General features: G+C 41.6%; 1 protein-coding gene across 1 annotated transcript in view; it reads right to left on the bottom strand.

Moving 5' to 3' along the window:
- Positions 1–19,728, bottom strand: part of LOC136862973 (angiotensin-converting enzyme) — a 278,093-nt gene that overhangs the window by 218,480 nt on the left and 39,885 nt on the right. The window contains exon 2 of the mRNA XM_067139272.2: positions 14,251–14,482. Coding sequence (XP_066995373.2) covers positions 14,251–14,469 — 219 coding nt within the window. The 5' untranslated portion in view covers positions 14,470–14,482. The remainder of the gene's footprint in view (positions 1–14,250; positions 14,483–19,728) is intronic.

The following is a 19,728-nucleotide window of genomic DNA, read 5'->3' as shown; positions in this document are numbered from 1 at the left end:
TACTTCTTGAATATGCTGGTGCTTTCCACTGCGTGCTTTACGTCTCAATGCCCTTTGTAGTAGTGTATTTCATCTGCAAACATGACTTACGCCATTCATCCAACCCCGAATCAAGATCTTGGATGGGCCATCCCCTCTCAATACTGATTATTCTGAACTGGAAAACGTCGAATCGGTCGAAATGACCTTAACTGGGTAGGTTACTATGCAGTACACTGCGTACAGTTTGTGCTGATACAATGGCCCCGATTGCTCTCAGGAAGTTATCTCCTAATTGTTGAGCAGTCTTCAGTTAATCTCTGCGCTGTTACGTGGCGTTGTCACTGTGTCGACCTTCCCTTGATCTGTCAGCCTTATTATTGGTCTCATGCTACCTTTCCCACGTTTTCGACACTGCACTTTGGACAACCCCTACTGTGGGCGATACTGCTGCTTGTGTATGCGCACCCTGAGTAAATGTCACAATTCTGGCTCTGTAAAGCTGGGAAATACGCATTGCATATAGAATTTAAACACCGGCTGAGGCTTTTACTGCACTGTATAACCTACCAGTCATACCTGACATGGCGTAGTTCACTCCAAGCTCAACACAGGTCGTAGGCAGCGATACCTGTATTGTAAACAACCATTTACAACAGGACTACACACACCCTACTGCATAACGTGTCCAGCTCCATGGCTAAATGGTTATCGTGCTGGCCTTTGGTCACAGGGTCCCGGGTTCGATTCCCGGCAAGGTCAGGAATTTTAACCGTCATTGGTTAATTTCGCTGGAACCCGGGCTGGGTGTGTGTTTTCATTTCATCCTTATCACGAAAAGCAGGTCGCCTACGGGAGCCAAATCAAAAGACCTGCATCTGGCGAGCCGAACAAGTCCTCTGACACTCCCGGCACTAAAAGCCATACGCCATTTCATTGCCTAACGTGCCTAATCTCAACATTCCAAAATTGTTTGAGCTGTTGTACCCGTCGCTGACGAGACGGTCACTGAGCATGTGCATGATTTTCTGTCGACCCTAGAACTCTGTAGACTATAGAGCAGGGCCTCTCACGGTGCATGCATCTGTGTACTGCGCGGCGCAAGGTGCAAAAGACGACTTCGCTAGCTTGACCAGAGTGCATACCCCCACTCCTCGATTTTAAACAATAGCGCTGTCTCCCTCTTTCTCTACGCCTGTCTCGCTCGCTCCGTCTGTCTCCACCTTCCTCACTTGCTCTGCAGCGCTCCACCACCCGAACACAGTTCAGCCGAACTTAGCCGAGTAGCCCCGAGACAAAACGCTGGTCCGAACAGAGCCGAGTCGGATCGGGTCGATGCACGGTGCACAGAACCTTTGCGCCTCGGTTTGCACGCGGGAGATTTTGGGCGTTTGAGAGGCCCTGCTATAGAGGTATGCTTGCTCGCCACTTCGGTTCTTACCTGCCCTCCGCTGGTAAGGCAGTTGTCAGGCCCAACCACACATATTCCTCTATTTCCTGTTCTGTTCGCTAGGAAACAAATGTGAAAGAAGCTTGTTAAATAACTCATTCTCGGTACTAGTCAAAACTGTAACAACATAAATTTATGTATCTCTTACAGTCATTCGAGATGACCGTTGTAAAAGCAAAGACGTTGACAAATTGTCATTTTAACATACAAACTAAAAATATATTACAATAAAGCAGGTTTTGTATCATCATCATCATCATCATCATCATCATCGATAGGTAGATTGGTTTTCGCAAACCGCAATGCCGCCAAATGAATTAAGTAGAGTCCTGCGCAGATATAAAAAAATATCCGCATCCGCGAATGGTTATCCGCGGATACCGTAAATATGCAAGTACAGTATATTACACTTAAGGTATTGAAACGGGTAGATCTGTTAACAATACAGTAGACCTGGTACCTGGCACCAGAATACCTACAGTCACAGGTTTATGAAGGTTTCACTTACAACTACCGACGTATTGACCTTTGTTCCTTCTTTCCATTAACTGCGGGCAGGGGGTTAGGCTTTTTGGTCTCAAGGCTCTTTATATATCACCATTCTCCCATAACACTGTCAAGGGTCACTCAACCACAAGCATAAATGAGAGTATACCCGAGTGAAAATCAATGAACGTCATTATTTAGAAATCATCAGCAAAATTATCAGCACTGCCATACAGTTTGTATCCGCCAGGACACTAACTTAGCGGATATCCGCAATCGTGCAGGGCTCTACAAACAAGGGACGCCATGATATTCTGTCATTCTTTTACTGTGAGTTTTGAAGTAGTAATCGCTCAAAGATTCACCAAGAAGCTGACTACAAAATGATAATCGTATGGCCTTAGCTACCGTGTGCAGACATTTCAATTTGACGCCATCTGGCTGTCTGCTCGTCAATTTCGACGTTCCATTTTACTCTAGGCCCACTAGATGGCAGACCGAGTAAACCTAACTCTCTTGGGCGTCTATGGCTGAGATTTAATGAATTTTGTCGGGTAAACACCAAATGTGTCAGCAGAGATCTCTTGCATGCCGACATCGTACGACATGGAGTGTCGAATGGACTTTTTTCCGCCCTTCAAAGATCCGACTACCTCTGCCGGGTTTGAACCCGCTATCTTGGGATCCGGAGGCCGACACTACCACTGATCCACAGAGGCAGCTACAAATAACCAGCGATAAGAGTTCTCCATATTCTGACGTATGATAAGTACTTTATATTTGTGTGAAGATAATTTCACCCTATTTTCAAAGTAGTAAAAACAATATATAATTTAAACAAAATTCCCTGTGGATCTGTTCGAAACTTTCACACGAAAAATCATGTGGAGTCAGAAAGGGCAACTGCAGTTAAACCTCAAAGTAAAAGCAAACCAGTCAGGGCCATTTTTGCCCTCAGAAATACTGTAACTGGGGTGAACTGAAGAAAGCTACTATAGTGCATAGTTCCTTAAAGATTACCGGGCGAGTCAGCAGTGCGGCTGTGACCTTGCATCCGGGAGATAGTAGGTTCGAATACCACTGTAGGCAGCTCTGAAGATTGTTTTCCGTGGTTTCCCATTTTCACACCAGGCAAATGCTGGGGCTGTACCTTAAGGCCACGGCCACTTCCTTCCAACTCCTAGGTCTTTCTTTTCCCATCGTCGCCATAAGACCTATCTGTGTCGGTGCGAAATAAAGCCACTAGGAAAAAAAAATCAAGATCGTGTGTGTCCAACCGAGCTGAGTGGTCGCACATGTTAACACGCTACGACTACGGAGCCGAGCTCTGCATTCGGGAGGCGCGTGATTTCGAGCCCCACGGTCAGTTGTCTTGTGAATTGTTTGAGGTTTCGCATTTCCAATTCGTAGGCCACAACAGACCCTTCACACCTCAACTAATTTCCATTCACCATGTCATCGTCATTAGCTCCTCATGAGGATTGCGCCAAAAAAAAGTCATCCAGCCATAAAAACAATCCATATAAATTCATCTCACCTCATCCCCGTCCACGTATCCAGAAACGAGGCTAAGGGGTAGACAAAAATATATGCTGTACGTTCCTTCAATTAAAAGCAGTCTGGCCGAATTTTGCCATGAAAATGGGTTCTTTGACAGCGTTTGTATGAAAGTCTCAAATTTCCTCACCTTCACATTTTTTACTGAATTTTAACATCAGATCACGAGTAAGATTACAGTGAGGTTCTTTAACGTCGTGATTATCCTCCTTCCTAGATTGCATCCACTTCTGCCTCTTCGGTAATTCGAACACCATTCTTAAATATCACCGGACAGTCCTGGAATAGTTGGCACAGCTTTGAGCACTGACGGCATGCACTCCACCGACTGCGTTATTCAGCCTACCAAAGGAGTAACCGTTGAAAATGGAGTTTCAAATTACTAGGTCAACACCCCGTTTGGTTAGCGTGTGGGCATACCCGTTACTGGCAAGTTCGCTTCAGTTGAAATAATATTGTACGGCATTAGAATAAATGAGGAGCATAATTTAAAAAATTAAATGCATTCTAGGACAGAATACACTTTCATGCGATTTCTCGTCAATTACAGTATGTTCTTTAACGCTGCTGAGTTGCATCATGTCACTTCGTATTCTTTTCCATAGGAATGTAGTGCTGAAAGACATGATTCCGATCAAATCGTACGTGCACCACGTATTATGTTCACGATTATTATGTGCACTAAGTAAGATTTGAAACGATGCTCCTCAATTGATAGTTTAATTTTCAATAAATTGGACTTATTGCTTTTCAACAAATTGTTCGTGGTTCAAATCCTGTTAACAGAGTCAAATTTCAAAGCTCCATTGGGATGCAAATCCAGTACCTTTCTATTCGATGCATTAATGCATTAATTTGATGCAGTTCTCCACTGCATCGTGCCCCAACCTTTCTATCTCTCATTGTACCCTACATCTACTCTATTCGCAAGATTCATATCCTGGTATTCCCCTTCCTCCACCATTCTAGCCTTCAGTACTTTCCCCCTGCCCCTCAACCCGTCCCTGCCCGCAAACACCAAAAAAAGCCTACAATCCTATATGCCCTTCCTTGGTTAAATTTTACCAATGTTATCCCTTAATTTGATTTGGTATCCTCATTATAAGCCTGCGTGGCTCAGGCGGAAGCGCACCGGCCTCTCACCGCTGGATACCGTGGTTCAAGTCCCGGTCACTCCATGTGAGATTTGTGCTGGACATACAGAGGCAGGACGTTTTTTTTCTCCGGGTACTCCGGTTTTCTCTGTTATCTGTCATTCGAGCAACACTCTCCAATACCATTTCATTTCATTAATCATTGCCCCAGGAGTGCGACAGGCTTCGGCAGCCGGCACATTTCCTATCCTCGCCGCTAGATGGGGGGGGGGGCGCTTCATTCCATTCTTGACCCGGTTTAATGACTGGAAACAGGCTGTGAATTTTCATTTTCAACTTCATTATCTGACTATTTACTCGCCTTACCTTGTATGTTTCATTTCTGTACGATGCTACACTCCACACAAATAGGTCCTGTAAATTAAGATTAACAGTCCCATAAAAGCCGAATCACGCTTGATCGCATTTATTAATTCCGAATTACATACACGTAGGTAAGGGATTAAAACAACGCTGCAGAACTGAGGGTATAACAGTACCACAAGGCTTGCTGCACCTTGGAGCCGGGTCGGACGCCGTGAAACGCTGGCCATTCATCGCACGAGTCAATAGCAGACACAAGGGATGGAAAGCGGATGAAGGGTAGCGGGGGGAAGACTTCTCGAGAAGAACATGCCAACGTTCACGGCCAAGAACAAACCAACTGCCTCTCAAGAGACCATCCATTACTCCCGACCAAGACTGGAACTGTCCGAGACGGTAAGCGAGAGAGTTTCTTTCTGGCTGCAATACTTTATGTAATGTTCCATCATAAGCTCTGAAACAGATGAGATATTCGAAATGTGGACCCACCTACGTAAATCGAGTTTCTATGAACAGTTATTCAACATGCAATGATCGTATGTTTAACGTTAGATGAACGGCGAGTTCATTAAACATGTACAGTGAAATATATAAAATAAAAAATTAAAAAAAAAAAAGCAGTGAATGACACCGGAATTCTAAACCAACAGATACTCTGCAGCGTCCAGTCGATAGTTACGGGCTTCCAAGTGAGGAAACTAGGCCTACGTAATTGCGATTACGGACGATCTTTAATGTTTTAATGTTGACTACATACTACGAAAAACGTAAAATTAAGCAATCTTTAATATTGAATACATACTACGAAAAACGTAAAATTAAGCAATTTCCTCAATTTTGCCGAAAGTCGAAAGGCTAAAAGGCCCGGAAAGATTCCATACTGAGTCTTTGATAGCTCTATCAAACTATAAAAACGAATTTCGCAAATCACTTCCGGCCTAAAAGCAGTTCCGGAAAAACAGCCAAAGATCTTTCTTTACTAGTTTTCTTTTTGATTCAAATCCTACCGAGGTTATTTAAATAATTCTTTCTGTAATTTATTTCTTAGTTCAATACCCGCAGGCATTTTTTTTATTTTTTGAAAAATGTCCACACCGAATGTAGTTATAAAGGCTTAAATGAAACCCTGTCCGACTCGTTGGCTGAACGGTCAGCGTACTGGCCTTCGGTTCAGAGGGTCCCGGGTTCGATTCCCGGCCGGGTCGTGGATTTTAACCTTAATTGGTTAATTCCAATGACATGGGGGCTGGATGTATGTGTTGTCTTCATCATTTCATCCTCATCACGACGCGCAGGTCGCCTACGGGTGTCAAAAGAAAGACCTGCACTTGGCGAGCCGAACCCTTCCTGGGATATCCCGGCACTAAAAGCCATACGACATTTCATTTCAAATGAAACCCTACATTGATTCAAATTAGCGCTCGTACTGGTAGAAAAAATGCAAACTGCTAACCTAAGCGACCGGATGACGATTAAGAAAACTACTGTAATATTGAGGAACAAATTAATGTTCTCATTTTATAATTTATTTACCTAAAAATTGTAGTTCATATCCCTAGGATGTTTTCAACATCGAGTTAATTGCCCGAAGGGCTGGAACAGTGGATTATTTATAGAGAAAATTAAAACCTCTCTTGCAGTGATGAGACATTCGATTCGGTTCACGTTACTGAATCGACACAGTGATCCGATTCACGGCACAGAGTCACCGCTTCTATTGCATCTGTGTAGTATGTACTGGTAAGACAGCAGCAACAGCATTCAGTGCTCGCTGCTGCCATCTGGTCTTCATACTATGAAGTCCTTTCTTAGAAAAAAAATGCTAGTCACTAATACATCGGTTTCCGGCGACGCAGGATGGGAAAGGTCTAGGATTAGGAAGGTAGCAGCCATGGCCTTCATTAAGGTACAGTCCCAGCATTTCCTGGTGTGAAATTTGAGAAACTACCGAAAACCATCTTAACGGTGGGATTCCAACCCACCATCCCCCGAATGCTATGCGATACTAACCGTACGTCCAACTCGCTCAGTTATTTTGAAAATATGTATTTTTCTATCAGCAGATTTTTTTAAATCGTCATATTTTGTATAGGCTGCCCGAGATGTACAGTAGCCCACTGGTTTTCTGATTCAACATACTGCAGGGGTCACATAACATACCCCTTCACTATTGTTATTTCGTCTGTTTTCCAAATTCGTACGTTCCACATCGCCAGATGTTTCATTCCAGGCTTTTGTCTATGTCATACACCTGACAGTGTCATGTTATGTGACCCTCAGACTGATTCTGATGGTTCCGTCAGCTTCCGCTTCGAACGCTAGCGCTGTACCACGTCCGGGGAGTCACCTGGTGACGAATGAACGTACCATTTCCACTTCTATTATAACGTCTAGATTTCAAAGCTCGTTGTTTAAGAAGCCTTTCTCGTAGACCGTCGAGGTTTTCTGATGACGCAGAGCACTTTTCTCTGCGAAACGCAAAGAATTTAACCTTATTTTCTTGACACGGCATAACCCAAAAAGCCTATATCATGTCTATAAGTACGGGCAGTGAAACCATCAATGGCAACTAGTTTGCATCACTTCTTGTGCCGACAATTTTACATAATTTATTAATTAGGACCAGATAAGGTCGTGAATATGCATTTAAAAATCACCGGTACTTTGATCGCGATACAGATTGCGTCTGCCTTGGAGAAAAACTAGCGATAGTATCACTGGACTAAGGAAACTACTCTGGACTAAAATACAGTATCTAGAACTTCCCAAGAATGGAAGTAGGCGAGAGATGAGGTGGGAGGGAGTTTGAATATTCAGATTTTCCATGGCCAGGACACAAACTTCAGATATTCAAACAATAGAACTTCGCAGTCCTATGAGAAGGGAGAACCGCTCGACTCCGAAGGTAGGGGACTCTGAGATTTCTAATAGTGAAACTATAGTCTATTTTTTGGTTCCCACCAAGATACTTCTTGGAACTGCAGTAGATGATGTAGCTTCTGAAGAGTCATTTCTGGTTTGAGTAAGAGGGGAGAAGTCATTAAAGTGGAAGAATACGTCACGCATCATAGCACATATGACTGAGGGGGAGAAAAACAATGGTTTAGAGGGAACATCGCATTTCACTGTCACAAGCATAGTCGACATGTCTGACGAAGTACCATAAGGCAACTACACAAAACTTAAATCAAAATTTAGCATAATCCTTTCAAGAGCCGACGACATCAAGGGAATCAGAATTGAAAGCTAAGGGGTGGTGACTACGTTACCTTGAGTTCTGCCTGCCTGGTTCCTACTTTTACTTGCTAAATTTGACTGATATAGCTCAGTGAATGCTAGAAGTGGCAGAAGAGGACTGTCATGGTCAAATTTATGTTAAAAATCGAAATAGGCCACTTTCGCGAACATTACAATATTCCCTCCCAATGTTCTTCATTTAATTTACATGAAGAGTAGGATCCTAGGTCTGGCCTTAGCCCAGTTCGCTCAAGGACTGAGTCACCGTGGTAGAGAAAGAATATGGACGATCAGTGCCAGGACGATCTGGTTTGTTCTGAACGTCGTACCTAACTTAGAGCAATGTACGTAATTTCAACCTGTGGATCATGCTTCCAACCTCTTTCACGGAGAGAAACATTCTTACCATATCCACAGTAACTTCCAAAGATACTTCGTAGAATAACAGCTAGGCATGTTAACTTTTCTTTAAAGAATACACTATGGAAATAAATCTCGTTTAGTCTGTTTCAGTCTATGTACCATTTGTACTCATGACTATATTGAATCTCCACGCTCTATAACTAGGATCGTGCTAAATTATTTACCGCTTTGAATGGAGTTAACTTTCGTGATCAGTGCATTGACTCATTCTTCATCCGCTACTTACGGTGAAAGTTGTGAGTACAGAGGGTGCTGGCCTCGATTCCCGGCCGGGTCAGGGATTTTCGCCGCGTCGCTTAATTCCTCTGGCATTTGTCCCAATACACATCTGTTTTCTCTCTCCCTCACACACACACACACACACACACACAATAGTGAATACATCCCTTCACACAGCGGTAAGGTCAGGAAGGGGTTCCAGCCGTAAAACAAGGCCAAGCTTATATGCGAGACTAGTTTCGCATTCACGGCCTCAGCAAGATGTAGAAGAAAGTGATAACTTAGGGAAATATGACTACTACCACCTTCTAGATAATGACCATTGTTTCTAGGGGTCTGATATCACCAGTGTCTCCTATATCCAGAACATCACTCCCCTAAGCCGCAGACAATATCTATTTTTTTCTATTAGAACAGGTTTAAATGATCATTTTCATCACAAACTGTCCTAAGCGCTACTCATCACTCTCCTATCGTCAACAGCTATTTTATTGCCAAACTATGTATTGGGCAAATACATATTAAAGAGGAAGAAGAGAAAACCCATCACGAAGACTGTAGCATGAGTAGCAGGTGTAGGGAGTGTCAAGAAATGTTCGTTAAGTAGTTTAATATATAGACGACAGGAAATTATCAGCTCTACAGTGTCGTGGAAGACTACTAAAACAGGAGTTCCCCAGAGGTTCCCTTCTTCCCAGCGTGGCATTGCAACCATGAGGCCCATACCCAGAGTCTGGCACCACTTTCACTCTTGTAGGTTCCTAACTTTGATCTTCCCCATCTCATCTTCCGACCCTGACAATATTATGTTAGCGAGTTCTAGAGGGTCTTTATATCCAAGTCTTTTGTGGCCCTTCCCTTTCTTTTCCAGGTACCCTTCATTTCTCTTGTGAAGAGGAGATGATTACCTTGTACTTCCCGTTAAAACAAATTACCTGAACTACCACTCCACCAGCAAGGACGAAATAATTCTTAGCTTTCTATTCTTCCTCTCATACTGAGGTATGCGTTCCTGTTCTTTCAGGTGTTTGTGAAGTTAGAGCGAAAGGAACCATTATCATCAATGAATGACTGAGCGGTCAAAGATTTAGCGTACCTGACTACGGACCTGGATGACAGAGTATCGGATGTAAATAGTGTTCCTGGCATAGTCGAGTGCAATCGTATTTTATAAACGGATAATGTATTTACTGATATTGAAGCTACAACTTACAAAAGGAAGTCAACATAGATAATATTTTAGGTCTGGAACATTTCTCATGGATGTTTGTAAAGGATAGAATTCACAAAGTGACTCCTCTCCGATTGCACAAATTACTTTTTACCTCACATCTTTTCCAGCAGTGCTTCAATGCCGACATCTGCGCCACGTTTCATTTTTATCAAAAACACGGCTATCAACGGTTAGAAGCCTAACATTAGGAACAGCTCTAACTATATTATACGTCTGGCTACTCTAAACATATTTACTCCCTCATTCCATTGAAGTATCGCTCGTAAATAATACTATACAAATGTAGCCTATATATTATATATCTTATGACATTTTCCAACGATATGGATTTATCCTTTTTCCCCTTCAAGGTATCAGAGAAATGAACAAACAGAAACAGTCAACCATCGACAATGATACTCTAAAAAAAAAAACACATTTTCTTTGCATTTCTCGAAGTCTCCACCAGGTAGCAGCACAGGCAATGCTAGCATTACATGTGCGGTTGGAACCCATAAAGCATTTTTTTAGTTAAAAAATGGGCCTACTACGAACAAATTTAAAAATTTAATAGCTAGAGGACCCGAAAAGCTTTCAAATTTTGAGTCATCGATAGCTCTATCAAACGAAAAAAAAAAAAAAGAATCGAGAGTCGATACCGGCCTAAAGGCAGTTCCGAAAAATCTCTTTACTCTTTCTTTTTTATTCAAATCCTAGCCAAATGAACTTATTTGAATAATTATTTCTGTTATGTGTTCCTTGGTTCAATACCCTCAGGTGTTGAGATTTTTTGAAAAATGTCCATACCGAACGTAGTTATAAGGGGTTAAGTGAAACTCTGCATTGACTCTCATTAGCGCTCATAGTGGTGCTTAAGTGAAGCTCTGCATTGACTCGCATTAGCGCTCATAGTGGTGCTTAAGTGAAGCTCTGCATTGACTCGCATTAGCGCTCATAGTGGTGCTTAAGTGAAGCTCTGCATTGACTCGCATTAGCGCTCATAGTGGTAGAAAAAGAAAAGCAAACAGGTAATCTAATCGACCGGATAACTATGATTAAGACAAATATATTTATTCCTAAAAATTACAAATATATTCTCATACTTTATTATATTTGATTTACCTAAAATTCGTAGCACGTATCCCTAGGATGTTTTCAACATTGAGTTGCTTGCCTGAACGGCTAGACGCGTGGATTTTTTTTTTACAATTTATTGGCTTTACGTCACACCGACACATGGGTCTTACGACGACGAAGGGATAGGAAAGGGATAGGAGTGGGAAGGAAGCGACCGTGGACTTAAGTTACAGCCCCAGCATTTGCCTGGTGTGAAAATTCGAAACCACGCTACACCATCTTCAGGGTTGCTGACAGTGGGATTCTAACCCACTATCTTCCGAATGCAGCTCACAGCTGCGTGCCCCTAACCTCACGGCCAGTGTTGCCAACCCATAAATCTTTTCTCCGATAAATTTTAGTTGAAAATCCGCTAAATTCCGCTAAATTTTGAACTGAAGCAAAATAGCATATACCAGCTGTTTAAAAATAAAAGAGGTTAACTCAACACTCACCAGTTTCAGAACAGGAGTACATCATATTCTCCTCTGCTCTGAAGCAGATGTGCTGAGCTGAGGTCCTGTGGTTTCGTATGAAGCCACATGGTACTATTCTTTTTTAAAGAATATGCTCGCAGTTCACATCAGCAAAGACCATACGGAAATTTTCAAATCTATTTCGAAAGTTATTTTCACTTTCATTAAGCTTTTCATTGTTTCTGACAAGTGCCGAAAGAATAAATGTCAAACAATTTCGCATTTATATTGCACTGCCAATAGACTCACCGCCCGTATTTGACAACACTGGGAAGCTCAACTAACTAGTCCTTTAAAGTTTAATTATTTAACCACTCTTTACGAAATATCCGACTACTTTTTAACCTTTTCTTTCGACACATTGACGTACCAAATAGAACCTGATGTCGAAAGAAACACGTTATCAAACACGACACTGCCCGGCTCATCACGAGCACAGTAACGATTGTAACAAATACCGACTGCGATTGTGGGCTAGAGCTCGTCTAGAAAACGAGTCGTAGTATGCAGCGTAAGTTCAATACAACAGGAATATGTAGACTTATGCCGTACTAAGTTCTAAATTAGTTTTTTCTCCTGGCGATGAAAGGTGGATATTATTGCTGCTAAAAGAAGTTCGAAAATCCGTCAAAAAATCCGCTGTCCGCTAAATAGAAAATTTATCCGCTGCTCCATTTTAAAATCCGCCAAATCTGGCGGAAAATCCGCTGAGTTGGCAACACAGAAAGTAATTACTAGAAATTACATCACCCGTTACCCATGAATTAGGGCCTAATTAACTAGCAGTTCCTTCCCCTGAAATGCGTGAGAAGTTAAATAGGCTATCGTTTATATAATCAGCAACATTATTTTACCCAAGTTTTGAATACCTGCAAATACAATGAACATTTAAACGTGCTGCAAGAGGTTGTGTGTGTGTGTGTGTGTGTGTGTGTGTGTGTGTGTGTGTGTGTGTGTTGGTGAGGAGAGGGGGAAGTAACCAGGGTTCAAGTCACTCGACGTGTGTATCACTTGCTCGCATGGGTGTAGTCACTATGCGTGAGCCAACATTTAACTGAGCAACGCAAACACATTAGCCAACGCCCTGGGCCTTTATGACATAGCAACACTTGGTGGTCGATATAAAACGTAAATAATTCAGCCCACCAAGTGCAATGAGATAGGTCACAACGAAAGCAAAGAACAGCATTAACGAAGAAATCATGTGTACAGCTTGAGTCAGCTAATATGTTTACCTCAAATAACTTAAGCTATTGAAAATAAATAATTCTCAGCCTGCTTCCAGTCATTCGACCGGTTCAGAAATGGGATGAACGAAGCCCCCATGTAGCGGCGAGGATAGGAAATGTGCCGGCTGCCGAAGCCTGTCGCACTCCTCTGGGGCAATGATTAATGAATGACAGATGAAATTAAATGATACGGGAGTATTTCGCTAGAATGAAAGATGACTGAAAACCCGAGTACCATGAAAAAACCTGTTCCGCCTCCGCTTTACCCAGCACAAATCTCACATGGAGCGATCGGGATTTGAACCACGGAACCCAGCGATGAGAGGCTGGCGTGCTGCCGCCTGAGACACGGACGCTCTCATAAGCTGTTGAAGGTTTGTTGCGAAAATTTCCGGATTTTAAAAAATATCAGCTGAAGAAGAGAATATTACGACTGGATAAACTATTCTCCATCGATTCTCCATGTATCATAGCGAACGAACTGTGGAACTTCGACACGGCAGAATTACAGATGGAAATACTAGGACAGCAGATGACAATAAAGGGCAGGGAAACCAAACCGTATTTTTGGTTCTCTCTTGATAGAGATTCTTACCCTAACTTTCAAAAGTTTTCGAAATATATGCTAACAATGTTTGGGTCAACATACGGTATACGTTTGAAAATATGTTTTTGAATATGAATTATGTGAAAAATAATTGCAGGTCCAGAACTGCTAATGAATACTTTAGGACTGCTTAACCATTACTGAAACTTTGTGCATTCCAAACTTGGAAAGATTTTACAAAACAAGACATGCCACTTCTCTCACCAATGAGGATGGGTGGTTGAATTATGTATTTCAACTTGTGTATGAACAAAATTTAATATATCATTTAACATTTTGTCTTATGTGAATGTATTGTGTAAACATTCCACTGGTTGAAATTTTAAAAATTCAGGGAAATATAGTGCTAATTGATAATACACACCATACTTGCTTTTTCCTGTGGTTTTATTGTACGAAGTAACCAATCACCGTAAGCAAAACCAAATATTTGGACCCCAAAACTGCCTTTATTGCAATATAAATTATATCAATCCCAACCCCAGGGAAAAAATTGAAGACCCCCCTGTTATCGGCCTATTACGACTTACAGCCTTCATTTGTTAAGATACATGATGTGCTGCAACGTGGGCGGTTCAATGTGCAAGACCTCATTGGCGTAAATTGTTCTAGAGTTTATTCCAATTAACTGCACATCACCGTTTCTCCCCGCTGTCAGACTGTACCAATTATTAGGAGAGGAGAGATATTTGGATTTTAAGAAGACTGAAATTGTCCTGTTAGAAACTTTCCACATGTTCCAGTCGAGCGTTGTCTAATACAAGTACCTTCACCCGGGGTGCAAGGTGAGTGCTACTGTACCTTGCGTTCAGGCAGTGATCCCGACATCGGCGCACCCGCTCTCAGCCACTCCCATTCCGCTTGAGCTAGCGTGTTGCACTTGTCTTCGTATTCAAAGCGGTCCAGTTCCATGTCTGTTAAAGCTTGATCCACCTGAAACTCGGTCCACTGTATGGGGTTTGCCGCACAGCTTACTAACACCGCCAGCAGCCAGCATAGCACTCTCCAGCGACACCCCATGATCGGCAAATCCCTGGAACAAGGAAACATTCATTACTAGAAGAGATCGGACGAAACAAGTGTTCACGTGGTTGGTGAATTGTTAGGTGTTTTCTTTACAGATGCTCCAGTGATATTTAAGACTAAGTACTAAATATAAACCGGTTCCTCGCCTACAGCATTTCAGTAACAATTGTCGATGAAAGCTTGTATTAAACCATCCATGCAACTATTTTAGGAAATAATAATAATAATAATAATAATAATAATAATAATAATAATAATAATAATAATAATAATAATAATAATAAATTTTTTAATAAGGGATTTTTCTAGTTACAGGTTTATCCTAACATCTGATTTTTACTTTCTTACTACTGTTACTTTTATAAGTATTATATCAATTTATATGATACTGTACATTATGTGGGTAGTGGGTTATTACTTCTATTATACTTATTTCTGCTGTTACTACAGCATGACAGTGTAAGAAAGGGCGGAGAGCCCTAAATTCGCCACCAATATAGACGATTATCTATCTATATTTATATATTTTTTCAAATTCCTTTACGTCGCACCGACACAGATAGATCTTACGGCGACGGTGGGATAGGAAAGGGCTAGGAGTGGGGAAATGAAATGACGTATGGCTTTTGGTGCCGGGAGTATCCGAGAACAAGTTCGGCTCGCCAGATGCAGGTCTTTTGATGAGGATGAAATGATGACACATACACCCAGTCCCTGTGACAGCGAAATTAACCAATTATGGTTAAAATTCCTGACCCTGCCCGGAATCGAACACGGGACCCCTGTGACCAAAGGCCAGCACGTTAACCATTTAGCCATGGAGCCGGACAGGAGTGGGGAAAAAGCGGCCGTGGACGTAAAGTACATTTGCCTGGTGTGAAAATGTGAAACCACAGAAGGCAAGCTTACAGCTGCTCGCTCCTAACCGCACAGCCAACTCATTCTGTATCTTTTTCCACCAGAACTGAATTTTCTCATAGTTTATATAATAGTTAGTGAAAATATCACGGTACATCCTAAACGAAATTGTGTATGAGAGGGAGGAATATAGCCATTATTATTATTATTATTATTATTATTATTATATTATTATTATTATTTGGAACAAAACATTACTTCACTGTATAATGAACAGTACACACACTTGGTATACACAATTTACAGTTAATTTTCAAATTATGTACATAAACCACTCCCTGCAGGTATTGCATGAACCAAATCCTCATATCTTCCTTGTTCTGGCCTAGAGACGTTTTGGACACAATCAGTGAAGACGAACTGTAGTACATTGTGTACTGTGCCCTGGACGGGCATCATAGGACCTATTGCTTTAGCAGGAACCAGTGGAAATATCTTTAAAGAGAAAATAAGAAGGATAAACATAACGTTGCTGCTGGCATGTAGCAGCGACTTCTTGAGAACAGACGTGTCACTCATAATACAAAGCGAGCCGGAGGTCAATCCTTCAAATTTCCGGACAAAACTTGCTCTATATTCAGGGCTGTAATCGAGGGTACAGGCGAGTATACACCGTATGTCCTCTGCTTAACTCCATTCATTAGAGTATACCTTCCGATTCTTGCGTACACCTACTACTTTAGTTTCTTTTCCATTTCACCTTTCTGTCAGAGTTAACTCTCCAGGTGCGCTCGTAATTGTGAACATCGAAGGTTCAGCTTGATGAATAACATTTTCAGCCTTGACTTATTTAAGGTCATCAGCTCATCACTGTTTGTTGGTTACGGATCCAGCCTTATATTCATACATCCAAATCTCTCGCCAGTTGATAGATTAAAGCCTGAGAAATATGAGGACGTGGCTGCAAAAACCACAGTACCGCGACATATACCAGTCAAGAGTTTGTTCCAGTGAAAAGTATGATAACTGGAGAACTAGTAGAAAACTAGTGTACAAGCAAATTAAGATTTTGAAACTACTTCTTTGTTAACAATAAAATGTCTTGTATGTGCCTGATGTATGAAAAATGTAGGGAAGTGTATTGTTACTAGATGTAACCAAATAATTTTAAACGCCAGGGTACTCTGGCATCCGGGATTTGTCATGCCCTGCGAGAATTTTGGGACTACAGCGCTGACAACATTCGTTCAGTCTGCAAAGTCTCTGAATAATTAAACGCCTCCACAATCCTCTAGCTCTGGAATTTACTTCCCGAAGTGATATTTTTAAATAATTAATATCCCAATCTAACCATTGTTGCCTTCGTCTCCTGCTTACCTTCCTCTCCATGAGTGTCCATTACCCTAACATGACCATCTCTGCTGGTTAATACGCACAGCTTCGATGATGCTTGTTTAAAGGGGCCTAACATCTAGGTCATAGGCCCCTAATGGCACGAAATGAGACTAAATGTAAGGACAATTAAAATTCCATAATCCTCCACTGACCAGAATTCAAAACGTGAGGACGAAGAATGAATGGATGAAGTTAAATCAGTGGATCCGACCCGCAATGCCCCACATTCCCAGAAACTAGCGGTAAACAATAGTATTACTGACCAAGGGACTGCTAAAGCACAATCTTGAATCGATTATTCTTGTAGTCTAAACGGGTCCAAAATCCAGGTCATCGGCCCCTCATAATGGTACAAATCGCTAGGAAAGTAGAACCATGGTATTTATCATGTTGCGGTACTAATTAAAAGTAGCAGAGACTCGCGGTATTCCTCACATTATGGTACTACTCACAGGTAATGTAATGCGCACATGTAACAGACCTATGTGTTTCGCACATTGTGTCGCTATTTACAGGCAACGCAAACCTATAGTCTTCATGTAAGTTGACTAACCACAGGGACTCACTCTCCCGTGGTGTTCCTCACATAGTGGGTACTAATCATAGGCAAGGCAGAACCATGGTGTCGCTTATATAGTGTACGAATCACAGGTACTGCAAAATGCATCCTGAACACACACTGACGCTGCTAATCACAAATCCAACAGTGGGACTACGCGCCAAGTAAAAGCGATCCACGGTGTTCCCTGCGTGATGGTACTAATTAGAAGTAGTATCATTCCTTGGTCGCCCCTGTTAGTCGTTTCTTACGACAGGCAGGGGATACCGTGGCTGTATTCTTCGCCTGCGTCCCCCATCCACAGGGGGTACGCACAGTTTCGTCCATCGAGATAAGTTTTATCTCAGCCTTTATCTTCTCATTCCGAGTACCCTCCTGCTATTATTCCCACCAGTTTATATCTGCAATCCTCCTCACTATTTGTCTGTTTCTTCGAGCATGTGAATAAGATATCCAGAGTAACCAATAGAGAAGTGCATCACAATCACGAACTGTTATTTACTCACAGATATCAAAGAGTAGCAATCACAATATGTGATTGATGGAGCAAAATATCTGTGATTTACAAATTTTCCGTCCTGTTCGACGAATAACTGTAGTCCCTGTAGATCATGCATTAAGCTGATTTAAAACATATTTGTATTACCAGTGTGTCGAATTAGGCAACTGAAATGAACTGGTTTGGAGTATTTATGGACATTCTCGTAGCAACGAACTCGAGTGACAACATTAAACTATTCTTGTGTGACGCTACTACTAGCGCTCGTGATGGACTGCTACCGGCCGACCAATTACAGTCGATCTTCTCCCTTAGATTGCTACCGTGCAGCCAATAGGAGAGGAGTTCTTATACCTGCTACACAGAGGCCCGTCTCTCACCTTATCGAGTCACAGTGCCGTGAAAAGAGTAACTTTACAATCGAACTTCTTGCTTAGCTGTGGTTGCTACCGTGTAGCCAACAGGAGACGGTCGCCTGTCACCTCACGGCCGACTGGATCCCTCGCTGTGCTCCGTAAGGAGCTAGCTAGAGCGACGCATCAAGTCGGCCGTGGTCACATAATCGAATCACCACCAATATCCGATAGAGCGCACTCACAAAAATATACCTACACATTATTTTGTTCCTTTGTTTTGACAGCTGATGAACAGTTATTTTTTAATTTGCCGGGGTTATTGTTAGTGTTGTGGGTAATATTGTGGCATTAAAATGGAGCTTTCAACGAAAAGAAGGAAGACAACTGATATATGGACGTTCTATAATACCATTGACGATAACTTCACTCAGAAATACCACAAGGAAGTGGACAGCTTTTATGTTTATTACCTACAAGTAAACACTATCAGCAATGTTTGATTTATGACAATCTCATATATTATTGGATTCCTAAAATGTTCTCGTGTAGTAGAGACACGAATTTCCATTGCATTGCTATCATTTTTATTCGATTCATGTGAGTAAATGCAATAAAACAACCTCTGAAAATGATGCCATGGCAGTAAATACACTGCCAAAATTATGTTGAAGGTAACCGCATTACTATTTTCCTCATGTGAATTGTGCTTTACTGCGCGTTTCTCCTCTTTTTAAGAATATATCCCACTGCTAGTCCAAGAACTAGGACTACCGCTTGCCTTTTCTCCCTTGTAAAACAAAATGCTACCAAACCTTGTCAAACTTACAGCAATGCTGAAGAATCTTTAACAAGATTTGAAAAAGTTTTTCCTGTGGAGTATTGAACTGAAAGAAAAAGCTGATGGTGTACAACAGGCATTACCGGTATATGTTGTGTAATACGTATAAGTAATTTCAATGATGACCATAATTCAATTTAGCCTATTCAGTATAGCTTAAAATTACAATGTGAAAATATGTTTTTGTTTATGCCACTACTGATACTCTGTATATACCATCTAGAAAAGTAAAAGAAATAAGGCACCCAATTTTACCCACCGTGCTGTTAGTAACTGATATCAAATCACAGGTAAAAATAACATACTGAAAAGTAGCAATCACAGTTATAACTGTGATTAGAAAATGTCTGTTATTCCCATCTCTAGTAACCCACTTCCACTCCCATATAGTAATTAACTAATTTCGTCCGAGAGCTCAGTTTCTACTGTGATCACAACTCCGAGCTCATTGCATTGGATTAGTGTGCCACACCCACACGAAATTGTCTTCATATTTTATTCTGATATCGGTGTCACAAGTCAGTTAATTGAAAATGGTAAATGTTCTCTAAGTCCACGTCTACTTTTTCCCGATGAGACAGATGGCACCACATGTCATTATGAATTCCCAAATAATTTCCTTCAATCTAAAACTTACTTTGTATGCTCTGACTAAGATAAGAAGGCAAGATTGAGATGCAAGGCTATGAGATGATTCTCGTTTCTTTTAAATGGTACTACAAAACTATAATTTTCCCTACATGACTCT

The sequence above is a fragment of the Anabrus simplex genome, chromosome 1 (genome assembly GCF_040414725.1).
Source record: "Anabrus simplex isolate iqAnaSimp1 chromosome 1, ASM4041472v1, whole genome shotgun sequence".
NCBI lineage: Eukaryota > Metazoa > Arthropoda > Insecta > Orthoptera > Tettigoniidae > Anabrus > Anabrus simplex.
The sequence above is the reverse complement of the archived record's forward strand: the minus strand, read 5'-3'. Positions and strand labels throughout refer to the sequence as shown.